Source organism: Humulus lupulus, chromosome 3, assembly GCF_963169125.1.
Source record: "Humulus lupulus chromosome 3, drHumLupu1.1, whole genome shotgun sequence".
Classification (NCBI taxonomy): domain Eukaryota; kingdom Viridiplantae; phylum Streptophyta; class Magnoliopsida; order Rosales; family Cannabaceae; genus Humulus; species Humulus lupulus.
This window is the reverse complement of record NC_084795.1, coordinates 7,073,077-7,084,869: the sequence shown is the minus strand read 5'-3', so window position 1 is coordinate 7,084,869 and position 11,793 is coordinate 7,073,077. Positions and strand designations below refer to the sequence as shown.

The following is an 11,793-nucleotide window of genomic DNA, read 5'->3' as shown; positions in this document are numbered from 1 at the left end:
CTTTTTACCGAAAGATGTAATTGTATACAGAAATGTATTTAAAATGAAAATTAGAGAAAATCTTGGTTATATATATGACATTCTATTTTTGTGAATTATGCTGGTTCTGCACACCCCTAAAATCTCTAATTAATGCTATATTCTAATATTGCCACCATTATTTGTCAATATATTTAAAATTACTGGATACCCTTTTTCAATCCCTTAAAAGAAGCTAATCAGATTGAATTGATTTTATGAATAAAAAACAAAAAGAGAAAATTTTGTGGTTTTATGACATTCTATATTTGTCCAAAAAAAAAAACATAATATATATAATAACACAGTAGCCAAGGCTAACCAAAATAACTTAGAAGAGAGAAAAACATTTTTAATTTTTTTCCAAAGCCAAATAAAATGGCTTCGAGATTACCTGGTCACTTTGCATTCTTAATTCTTTTGTTTGTAGTAATCACCAAAGTCCAATCCGATCAGAAAGTTTTCAATGTGATCAATTTTGGTGTTATTGCTGATGGAAAAACTGACAACAGCAAGGTAATTTCTTCTTCTTCTTGTGCTCAATATGTTTAGTGTTATATATTAACTTAGAACAAAGCTTCTTAATTACATATATTATATATATATATATATATATTCATCTTTGTTAGGCCTTTGTTGATGTATGGAACCAAGCTTGTTCATATAGTGGACGAGGTGTGGTTTTGATCCCAAAAGGGACATACTATGCGAGCTCTATGGTGTTCAGCGGACCATGCAAGGGCCAAACCCTTTTCTCCATTAATGGTAACCTTAAGGCTCCAACTGATAAAAAAGCTTGGGCTGGTACTGAAAGTTGGATTAGTTTTAGAAACATTATTAACTTGGAGATCAGTGGAGGAGGCTCTTTTGATGGCCAAGGACCTTCCGCTTGGCCCTACAATGATTGCAAAACTAATCCACATTGCGTGCAACTTCCCATTGTAAGTCTTATACGATCTTTCATCTCTATATGAAATTTATATCTACTATCTATGCTTGTCACATGACACCATGGTTTATTTTGTCCTTTAATAATAATAATAATAATAGACGAGAGAGTGAGTATATACTATAATACATATAATAAATCTCATTATATAAATATATATATTAAAAAAATACTTTATTTTCTATTTGAAGGTCATGCGATGTGCATCGTTGTTCATCCACATTTCTGTCCAAATTGCATAGCACTCATGAGTGTTTTTCAACCACCTAATAAACATATTATGTTATAATTTTATATGTAGAAAATGTGTGTTTCTAGTTCTAACAAAATTTCCTTTTTGTATATATAGTCCATTGGGCTTGATTTTGTGAACGATTCATGGATCCACGACATAAAATTAATCAACAGCAAGAACTTCAACATGAGGGTTTTTGGGTGCCTTCGCACAACCATTGAACACATTCAAATAACAGCTCCAGCCACAAGCCCCAACACTGATGGAATCCACATTGGTTCATCCACCAGCATCAAGATCTTCGACTCCTTGATAGCCACCGGCGACGATTGTGTCTCGATCGGTCCAGGGACGGAGAACCTAGAAGTGAGTGGCGTGACATGTGGTCCTGGCCATGGAATCAGCATCGGAAGCCTTGGAAAATATGCTAATGAAGCTGATGTTAAAAATTTGGTCATACAAAATTGTAATTTGACTGGTACTGACAATGGAGTGAGGATCAAAACTTGGGCTCCTTCTCCTCCAAGTATTGTTTATAATGTCACCTTTGAGAATATCAGCATGAAAGATGTCGACAATCCTATTATTATCGACCAGCAATATTGTCCATCTGGAAATTGTGGTACTCAGGTACGTATGTATGTCTACAAATTGATCAAATATACTAATTATTACACAAAATCACATAACATACATATATGTTTTTTTTAAAGTATAATTATTAACTTTGCTTTTGTTTGTGAACTTGCACGGGCAGGCTTCGTCCCAAGTTCAAATAACGGATGTAAAGTTGAAAAATATTTTTGGCACTTCCAAAAACAAAGTTGCAGTAAATCTGAATTGCAGCCCTAGTAAACCTTGCCAAAAGATCGAATTAACAGACATAGATCTGATTTATAATGGCCAAGATGGAGCAGCTACTTCTTCGTGTTCTAATGCCCGTGGAATTGCTAGAGGCCGTCAAGAACCTCCCTCTTGCTTATAGACTAATTATACTTTACAAATCATCTTGTTTTTATTAGTCTATATCAACTCTTATGTACTTATCTTAGGTGCCTACTCGGCCCCTTTTTTCATAATATTTAATAATAATACAATTGCATTTGCCAAAAATAATAATAATACAAAAGTAATTTTTTTATTTACTTTTTGTGATGGTTCAAAGATATTTTAAGAAAATTGATAACATACCAGAAATGTCCAACCGCACCTCATTGGCCCAATTTAGTATTGGTCACCATGAGTACTAGCAATACTTTTCTTGAACTTTACATTTGAATTTATCTATATAATTTGTAACGAAAGGAAATGGATCACTATGCTCTGTTTGATTGAAAGTAGTGAAAGTAGGATGAACATATATAAAAATTATGATATATTAAGTCAAATATAATTCAATAGTAAAAAATAATAAGAATTATACAATAGTGAGTAGTCTTTTTTATACGAATAAGTATTCTACCAAGATAGAAAAAAAAAATCAATCTTCTAGAGTGATATATGGGAAAGGTTCTATAGATATCAATTTTTACATTAATTTTTATTCTAACTTATACATTAAAATTTGATGGTCTAGATTGTTTGGTTTATTTAATGTCCTTTAGTAATTAATATTAAATTAATTTTTTTCCAAAAATAAAATTAGTAATTGAATTAATTAATAGCCTATGGTATTTTAAAAAAAAAAAATTTTATTATTTGATTAGTAGAGTTACACATGTTCTTATTAATGTTCTTATTAATATGATTCAATATTCTTACATTTATTCCATATAGGACACATTAGTCTAATATAACGTAACTCCCTACCAAGATCTTTGAGATTCTGTCACAAGTAATACATCAGATTTTGTAACGCACGTGCATTCAAATTACGAACATATAACAGTCCAAGTTCACCACCAAGCATATATATAAGTCTCTTACAAAATAGCATATTGCTAAAATTCCCATTAATTATTAATTAGTCAAGGATAAAACTTCAAAGAAAACCCTTGTCTTGGAAGCTTTTGATGCAGTCATCAAACATTTGTTCAAGTGTTTTAAAACCAGGAAAACCCAGTTGAGTGATTTTACCAGTGTCCATGCTATGTGGATTGCTGTCTCCTTCCTGGCCACTACACCTGCACATTATATAACAATCAATTATATCATAATCAAGTTCAAGCAAAGCTATCTAGCTAGCTAAGCTAAGCTGATCACAGTTTCTAGTTCAACCATAACTATTTTGCCCTAGTGATCTTCACTTACTTGTTTTCAAAAGGGTAGGATGGATATTTGGCTCTGAGCATCTCAATGATCTGAGACCAGTGAGCTACTGAGTTTGAGCAGATAAGCCTGCCTGATGCCCTACTATCCTCCATTGCCATAATGTGAGCAGCCACCACATCGTCTATGTGTACAAATCCAACTGTTGTATTTGGGTACTCACCTCTTTCACCTTGTATTTTTGTCCCCAAATTCAAACTTCTATGATTCATCACATTTAGTTGAAAAATATATTGGGTTCAATTAATCGTTTAGAAATCCAACCTCTGACTACAGCGAGGATCAGAAACAAAGTACTGGTGGGTTGTGGTGCTAGGAGGGGACCAACTACGAAAGAAGGGTTCACCACAACCAGATCTTTCCCAGTCTCCTCGGAAAATTTCCAGGCATCTTTCTCTGCTGTAGTCTTGGCAAATGCATACCAGAGCTGCATGTGTCCAAACCAAGAACGTAAGTGAAGTACAATTTATACCCAATTGAGCTAGAAAAACTGTACGAAAGTTGGTAACATTAATTCTAAATTTGGCATATGTATAAAGACAATGAAGATTTTACATTGTAGTTCTTGCAATATTCAGGGTCACTCCAATGGGACTCGTTGAGAGGCGAGATTTGTTGGACATCATATCGGTATCTTATCGAAGAGCACGAAGACGTGAGCACAATACGTTTCACACTACTAGCTTTTGCACACGAGCTTAGTACATTCCTAGTCCCTTTTATACATGGATCGACCAAACTTGACTGTACAATTTTGACATCAAACAAAAACAAAAGGCTTTAATTTCCTTCTAAGTACATATATAAGAGTGTTGTTAGTACCTGAATATTGTCATCGCAGGGAACGAGCACAGGCGAGGCTGTGTGGTAGACACCATCGACGCCATGTATGGCCTCGTCAAAGCTCCCTTCCACCATTAGATCGGCCTTGAAAATCTTAAGCCTCTCCTTTGCTCCACTCAACTCCCTCAAATATCCCACCTTGCTTTCATCTCCTTTTTCCCCCAAAACAAAGAAAATCCTAAACTGGTTAGCTCATCATATAAAGATGAAAAATCGTTATATATATATTTATAAAATAAATACCAGGATCTCGAACAGTAGTCCTGACGGTGTGACCTTTCTCTAATAAGGTTTTGACAAGGTAAGCGGCAATGAAGCCTGTTCCTCCTGTTACACAGTATTCTGGCATCCTTGTCTTTTTTTCTGCGAATTCACTAATGGCTTCCAATATTGGATTATATATATAGTGATGTTTTAACCTGCTTTTAAGAAAAAAAGTAAAAATAAAATAAAGACTTTTCAAAATGAGAAAATAAAATGTGTCATGCACAGGACCACTCCTCTGCTTATTAAAGCAGCAATAGTGGAAGGTGATTCATTCCATTTTTGTGGTAATTAACTTAATGTAATAGTGGAGGTGATTCATTCCATTTTTGTGGTAATTAACTTAATGTAATCTTGTATTATTCGTTCGAGGGTTAAGATTATTTTCTATCTGAAATGATGATGTTCAAGCAAAAAAAAAATTCATATATATAAATATATATAAAGAATAATGACTGAAAAAAAAACATGAAGAATGAATTGGCCTTCTTTGGATAAATATTTTTACTTGATTTAAACGAGTGCATGGGCAAAATGACCATAATGAAAACTTTTATTAGCAAAATGATTTTTCAAATATTTTTATAAGCAAAATGGCCACCTTTTAAACTTAACTTAATAATTAATTTAATAAATATAATTAACATTAAATTAAATTTTTTTATCATTTAAAGAAAAAAAACAGGGAGTAAAATCCTAGGGAAAAAGACCGTGACCTCTCTTGAAGGTCTTCCTCTTCACGTTTTCTAAAGTTTTCTTCATCTTCATTGGGTTCTTCTCTTCATTTTCATTACAATACTCAAGTCTTTCTTCTTCAATGATATTCATATTCACCTTTGACTTAAGAAAATCAAGAAACCATTAAAGAAGAAGTGAAAATTCCATCCAAGAATTGTAAAGGTTAGTAATTGACTATAATCTCACGTTTAACAATTGAGTATTTGTTATTTACAATTATATAACAATATGAAGCATAAATTTAGGTTTTTCTAAGAAAAAAATAAAAATTTGGTGTGAAAATTACCTCAGTTCGAGGTTGAAGACGACTTGTGATATGCGACCAAAGGCGACCCTTTGGTCGCACATGGTCGCTTAGTGTAAATAGAAAACTATACTATGCGACCATGTAGGTCGCACATGGTTGCTCAGTGTAATCGAAAAACTATACTAAACGACCATATGCGACCTTAGTGTAATTTTCAGATTCACACATGTGACATTCTTATTTTACACTTGTTAATTTGAATATTTAACTTTATGACAGGTATGGATCACATCTTTATATGCATGGACTATAATGGTGAGTGGAAGATTACAAGTAATTGTATTTGGGAATGGTTTGATACTGGTTGCAACAAGGGATTTGTGGTTGACCGGAGTATTGATGGACCCAAAACGGGTATGTTTTAATATTTAAACTCGCAAGTGCACGAATCGTTTCAGAATATAATGTTAATGTAAGTACGAGGTCGAACCCATGGGAGTTGACTAACATCAAAAGAAACTATTTCAAACAAAGCAATAATATTCTAACCTAGTTCCAAATATTTGATGAGATTTTGTTTTATAAAAATAAAAGACAATTGATAAAAAGATTTAAGATTAAATAGAAAAATGGTTTTCTAAAGATATATGTAAAATAAGATTATTAAGATTTTAGAATCCACAAAATGCAAGTTCAATAGTATTTATAAGTATATTGATTCCCAAGTTTTGATATAGTTGAAATAAATCACACTATATTTTTTTCAAAATATATTTTCTATTCAAGCACAAGTTACTCTTTCAAAAAGGTAGGATTTTTCTTCACTTATATAAGATATAATTTCTAAGCATTAATTGTGTTACAATCTAATGAAACTACAAAAAATCAAAGAGATTATGTTTAGGCAAAATATGATACTTATGCTCTAAGAATTAGATGTGAACAATTTAATGAAAAACATTTAATCAAAGAATATCATATTTTTTCATAATGAAGAACTAAGTGTAATATGCTTTAACACTCAATAATAGATGAAAAATGCATATCTTTGATAGAAAAATCCATAAACAATGTTACACAAATGGGAAATCAACATACAATAAAAAATACTATCTAGTTACATTTTGCTTCATCATCATCTTAATAACTTTTGAAAAGATTAGAAGCTCATAACTAGATAAAAATAAAAATTACAAAATAACATACTTGACATGCTCTTCAAAAGATGAAAATGGTAGAGAGAAACTAGTGAAAAGAAGAGAGAAAAATGTGTAGAAGAGATTGAAAAAAAAGATGATGAAGAAGAGCCCCCCAAATGGTCTTACAAGACTCTATTTATAGGCAAAATATGGAGATTAAATTAATCAAATTAAAATAAATAAATTGATTAATTTAATTGTGTTGGGAAGTGGTAGGATAAATAGAGTAAGTGTAAGAGTATTGGAAAAATGAAATGTTTGGTTGGGTAAAAGATTGGTGAAAAGCTAGGGTAAAAAAAATGAATTAGGAATGTTTATTTAGGTAAGAAAAATAGAGAAGAGTGAATTGATATTTGAGTGAAAAATATTGGGAATGAAAAACATGATTTTTGGCATTTTGGTGGCTATTGGCAGCTTGGTCTAGGCTGGCATGGGGTGCAAATTGGGCCAGGGAGATTCGGTGGTTAGGCTGGTGATGAAGCTACATGGCTGAATTGGGCCAGCGACTTGGGCTTAGCTTCATGCGGCTTGGTGATCTTCGGAAGAGCTGGAACCGTGGTCGAATGAAGATGCACATGCTGAAGCTGATGGTGGGCTTTAGGCGTGACAAACAGCAGCTGAAGGAGTAGCATGCATTTGGCGTGGACTGAGGTGATTGGCAGATGATATATGCTGAAGAGGTGATATATGCTGAAGAGGTCATATATGCTGAGGAGTCACGTGAAGGCTGGGAGAGCTTTGGAGCGAATTGGGCCTTGGGCCTGGCTGGAGGATTGGTGGCATTGGTCATTTGCCACTTTTCTTCCTTTCTTTCTTGAAAATGCCACACTTTTCTTCATTCTTTTTCTTACTTTTCAAAGTCCAAAATTGCAATAACTTCCCTACCAAATAAATTATAAACTAAATTAAAATTAAATATTTTCATTAATAAAATATATCATATAACTCCAATGAAAATATTAATTTACATAACATTTATTTTCAATAAAATCATATTTTTAGCATTCAACTAACAACACTAATTTCACGTAATTAAATTACAACATAAAACAATAAAATATCTATAAAAACATATAAAAATCTAGAAAATTACAATAAGACTAATAAATGCCAAATTACTTAAAAACTTAATAAATTAATTAAAAACTCAAGAATTAAGCAACAATTAGCACATAAAAAGTGGTAAAATAGCTCTATTTTGTAGAGTTATCAAGTATCAAGTTTCATCAACTAGTGAATAAAGTCAATTGAAATAACTCATAAGGTGGCTGGTGAAACATTCAACAAGATGGCACCAAGTAAGATTTGTGGTGATTCTGATGTAGAGGATCTGTTGAAGGAGTTGTACAAAGCTAAAGAAGTGATTCATTTGCATGTGTGCGTCAAAAAGAATAATGATAAAGGAAAGATGAAGCTTGTCAATGATGGTGATGGTGATGGATTCACTCGTGATGATGTTGAATTTGGTTGTGATGATGATGTTTTTGATAATGGAAGCTTTTACGATAATTATTTTGGGTGTCATGTAATAGATCAATTTCCAAATGATCCAAGCTATGTCCTGAGTGAAGATATAGCGCAGAGTGGTGAAGACATCATTGGTTCCAATCCCACACTAGATGATATAGTACATGAGGGAGGTAACAATGTACTCGAGGAATGTGATAAAGTATAGTTCAAGAAAATAATGATGTAATTGGGAATGACAATATAGTCGGGGGAGGTCAGATTATCCCTTATCAACATTTTGATACGTTTATGGGAAATTTTGCACAATTTAATAGAGAAGCAAGTCAAAATAGTGGCAGACATGATGGATCTGATTTAAAAGTGGGTCAACACTTTGTGAGTAAGGATGATTTGAGTTATTATCTTAGCATCATCGCCATTAATGGGAGATTTGAAATGCGAACAACCAAATCAACCAAGTCTGTAAAGGAGGTTCGTTGTATTAGTGAAAATTACTCATGGAGAGTCCGTGCTACAAAGATGAAAGATTCACATTTCTTTGTCATTCGACAATACTATAGTCTTCACAGTTGCTCATTAATGAACCGAAATGCCAATCATAGACAAGCATCTAGTTGTGTTATTAGTTCTCGTGTACAGGGACACTTTAAGAATAGTAAAGACCCACTCAACCCAAGAAGCCTCGCAGGATTCATGCGTGAGGAAATGAAAGTTCAAGTCAGATTTTGGAAAGCTTGGAAAGGAAAACAGTGGGCTCAAAATTTGATTAGAGGAACGGCCAAAGAAAATTTTTCCTTGCTCCCTTCGTATTGTCACATGTTGAAGCGGGCAAATCCAAGTACAGTTACCCACATTGAACTTGATTCAGAAAATAAGTTCAAGTACTTTTTAATGGCTTTAGGTGTGGCCATAAGAGGGTTCACTTACATGAGGAAAGTAATTGGTATTGATGCGGCTTTGATCAAAACTAAGCATAAGGGTGTGTTATTAGTAGCAACTACACAAGATAGTGAATATCATACTTACCCCATTGCATGGGGTTTGGTTGACAGTGAGAATAACGCTTCATGGACATGGTTCTTAGAGAAGTTGAAGGAGTTGATACCTGATAGCTTAGACTTATGTTTTATTTCTGATAGACATCAAAGTATCAAACATGCAGTTCGTCATGTTTATGTTATGGCTTCTCATGGGGCATGTTATTGGCATGTAAAACAGAATATAAAACACTGTTTCAAAAGTGCTGCAGTGACTAAATTGTATAAGAGAGCTGCAATAGCGTACCGTATCGAAGAGTTTAATAAACACTTCGACCAACTTCGCAAAATATATCCATGTGTCGCTAAGTATCTTGAGAATGATGTCAAGTTTAGAAAGTGGTCTAGAGCACATTTTGGTGGTAATCGATATGAAGTCATGACCACTAACATAGTTGAGTCAGTGAACAATTTGATGCGAAAGGCAAGAGAGTACTCTATTATTTCTATGACCGATTTTATCATAAGCACGATGGGACAATGGTTCCTGGAACGTCGACGGGAAGCATATGTAGTGACAACTCCATTGACACCGAGGAGGGAAGAAATATTACGTAAAAGATGGGATGAAGTCGGTTCATTGATAACTCTCCAGTTAAATGAGAATGAGTACAATGTGATGTGTGGAGAACTCGATTCAATAGTAAATTTAAGGTCAAAGAGTCGCACGTGCAAAGTTTTCAATATTGAGAACCTTCCATGTATCCATGCAATAGCAGCAGCAGGAAAGGCACAAGCCCAAAATACTGGGGAACTCATATATTCTATGTGTTCAAAATACTACACGTCAGAATATTGGTTATTAGCATATGCTGAAACTATTTATCCTGTTCTTCCAAACTCACAATGGACCGACATTCCTGAAGATGTTATTGCAGTACAAGTGATATCACCTCCTGAAGACAAGACTAAAGGAAGACCAAAAATCAATCACATACCTTCCCAAGGTGAAGTCCCTAAGAAAAAATATAATTGTGGAGCATGTGGACAATCAGGACATAATTCAAAAAAATGTCCTAGTCGACAAGTGCCATCAGATGTTAGAAGCACAACTCATGTGTGATTTATTATTATTTAGTTCTCTAAATACTATATTTAATGTTTCTTGTATTTGATCTATGCAAACTTGATTCAGATCTATTTGTCAAATTTATGTTAATTAAAGTGCTTAATGTGGATCTTGAGAAAGCTTGTGCGACTTTGTGCGACCTTAGTATATTTCAAAGTGTATCATAATATTGGTTTATACGACCTGTGCGACCATGGTGTATTTCAGAGAATATCCCAATATTGGTCTATGTGACCATGTACGACCCTATGCGACCATAGTTGATTAATTAATTTTTTGATAATTAATTACAATATATAAGTGATGACATCATTTATATACATTATATAAGTTTGATTAACAATTTAATTACATTATCTAAGTGTATCAATATGTAATTAGATTATGTGACCTTGTGCGATCCTGTGCGACCATATTATATAATTATTTGTAATCATCTAATTACATTATGTAAGTGAGTCAATCATTTAATTACAATATATAATTAGATTATATAAGTGCTTTCACCATTAAAGTACATTATATAAGTCTTTGTAACTATTTAATTACATCATTGAATTACAATATAAAAGTATAAGACCATTTAATTACTATGTTATACGTGATTTTATCTATGAATTTCATTTAATTAGTGCAAATTCAAGGTCTTTTTTAAAATGATGGAAAAACTCCAAAAGATCATGATGGTCGCTTAGTGCAAATTCAATGTCTTTTGTGGTCGCTTAGTGCAAATTCAAGGTCTTCTGAACTCCAAAAGACCATAATGGTCGCTTAGTGCAAATTCAAGGTCTTTTATGGTCGCATAGTGCAAATTCAATGTCTTTTGAACTCCAAAAGACCATGATGGTCGCATAGTGCAAATTCAAAGTCTTTTATGGTTGCATAATGCAAATTTAAGGTATTTTATGGTTGGTCGGTGCAAATTCAAGGTCTTCTTTAAAATTGGTGGAAGAGCCCCAAAAGATCATGATGGTCGCTTAGTGCAAATTCAATGTCTTTTGTGGTCGCATAGTGCAAATTCAAGGTCTTATGAACTCCAAAAGATCATGATGGTTACTTAGTACAAATTCAAGGTCTTTTAGGGTCGCATAGTGCAAATTCAGAACCCAAAAGACCATGATGGTCGTATATACTATATTAAGGTCTTTTAAAGTCACTTTTCCCACAAAAAGTATATAATTATATTATATAAGTGATTTCACCATTAAATTATATTATATAATTGTTTGTAATCATCTAATTACATCATTGAATTACAATATAAAAGTATAAGACCATTTAATTACTATGTTATAAGTGATTTTATCTATGAATTTCATTTAATTAGTGCAAATTCAAGGTCTTCTTTAAAATTGGTGGAAGAACCCCAAAAGACCATGATGGTCGCTTAGTGCAAATTCAATGTCTTTTGTGGTCGCTTAGTGCAAATTCAAGTCTTCTGAACTCCAAGAGACCA

General features: G+C 33.1%; 3 protein-coding genes across 3 annotated transcripts; 2 read left to right on the top strand and 1 right to left on the bottom strand.

The window, feature by feature from the left end:
• Window positions 1-1,263: 1,263 nt before the first annotated feature.
• On the top strand, window positions 1,264-2,187 carry LOC133821765 (exopolygalacturonase clone GBGA483-like). The gene is made up of 2 exons (XM_062253909.1): window positions 1,264-1,832; window positions 1,960-2,187. Exons 1-2 carry the CDS (start codon window positions 1,389-1,391, stop codon window positions 2,185-2,187), a joined length of 672 nt encoding a protein of 223 aa, XP_062109893.1. The 5' UTR covers window positions 1,264-1,388.
• An 880-nt stretch (window positions 2,188-3,067) lies between these two features.
• LOC133821958 (tetraketide alpha-pyrone reductase 2-like) lies at window positions 3,068-4,713 on the bottom strand. The gene is made up of 6 exons (XM_062254144.1): window positions 4,557-4,713; window positions 4,293-4,465; window positions 4,026-4,214; window positions 3,735-3,897; window positions 3,453-3,642; window positions 3,068-3,325 (listed from the first exon to the last, which is right to left on the bottom strand). Exons 1-6 carry the CDS (start codon window positions 4,660-4,662, stop codon window positions 3,184-3,186), a joined length of 963 nt encoding a protein of 320 aa, XP_062110128.1. The 5' UTR covers window positions 4,663-4,713; the 3' UTR covers window positions 3,068-3,183.
• A 3,806-nt stretch (window positions 4,714-8,519) lies between these two features.
• On the top strand, window positions 8,520-10,331 carry LOC133821764 (uncharacterized). The gene has a single exon (XM_062253908.1). It carries the CDS (start codon window positions 8,520-8,522, stop codon window positions 10,329-10,331), a length of 1,812 nt encoding a protein of 603 aa, XP_062109892.1.
• Window positions 10,332-11,793: the final 1,462 nt, after the last annotated feature.

Coding starts and splice junctions, on each gene's coding strand:
- LOC133821764 (XM_062253908.1), top strand. CDS start 8,520: ATGGGAAATTTTGCACAATTTAATAGAGAAGCAAGTCAAAATAGTGGC.
- LOC133821958 (XM_062254144.1), bottom strand. CDS start 4,662: ATGCCAGAATACTGTGTAACAGGAGGAACAGGCTTCATTGCCGCTTAC. Junction 3,898..4,025: donor AATATTGCAAGAACTACAAT/GTAAAATCTTCA, acceptor GGACACATGCAG/CTCTGGTATGCATTTGCCAA. Junction 3,643..3,734: donor GATCCTCGCTGTAGTCAGAG/GTTGGATTTCTA, acceptor CAAAAATACAAG/GTGAAAGAGGTGAGTACCCA.
- LOC133821765 (XM_062253909.1), top strand. CDS start 1,389: ATGAGGGTTTTTGGGTGCCTTCGCACAACCATTGAACACATTCAAATA. Junction 1,833..1,959: donor CTGGAAATTGTGGTACTCAG/GTACGTATGTAT, acceptor TTGCACGGGCAG/GCTTCGTCCCAAGTTCAAAT.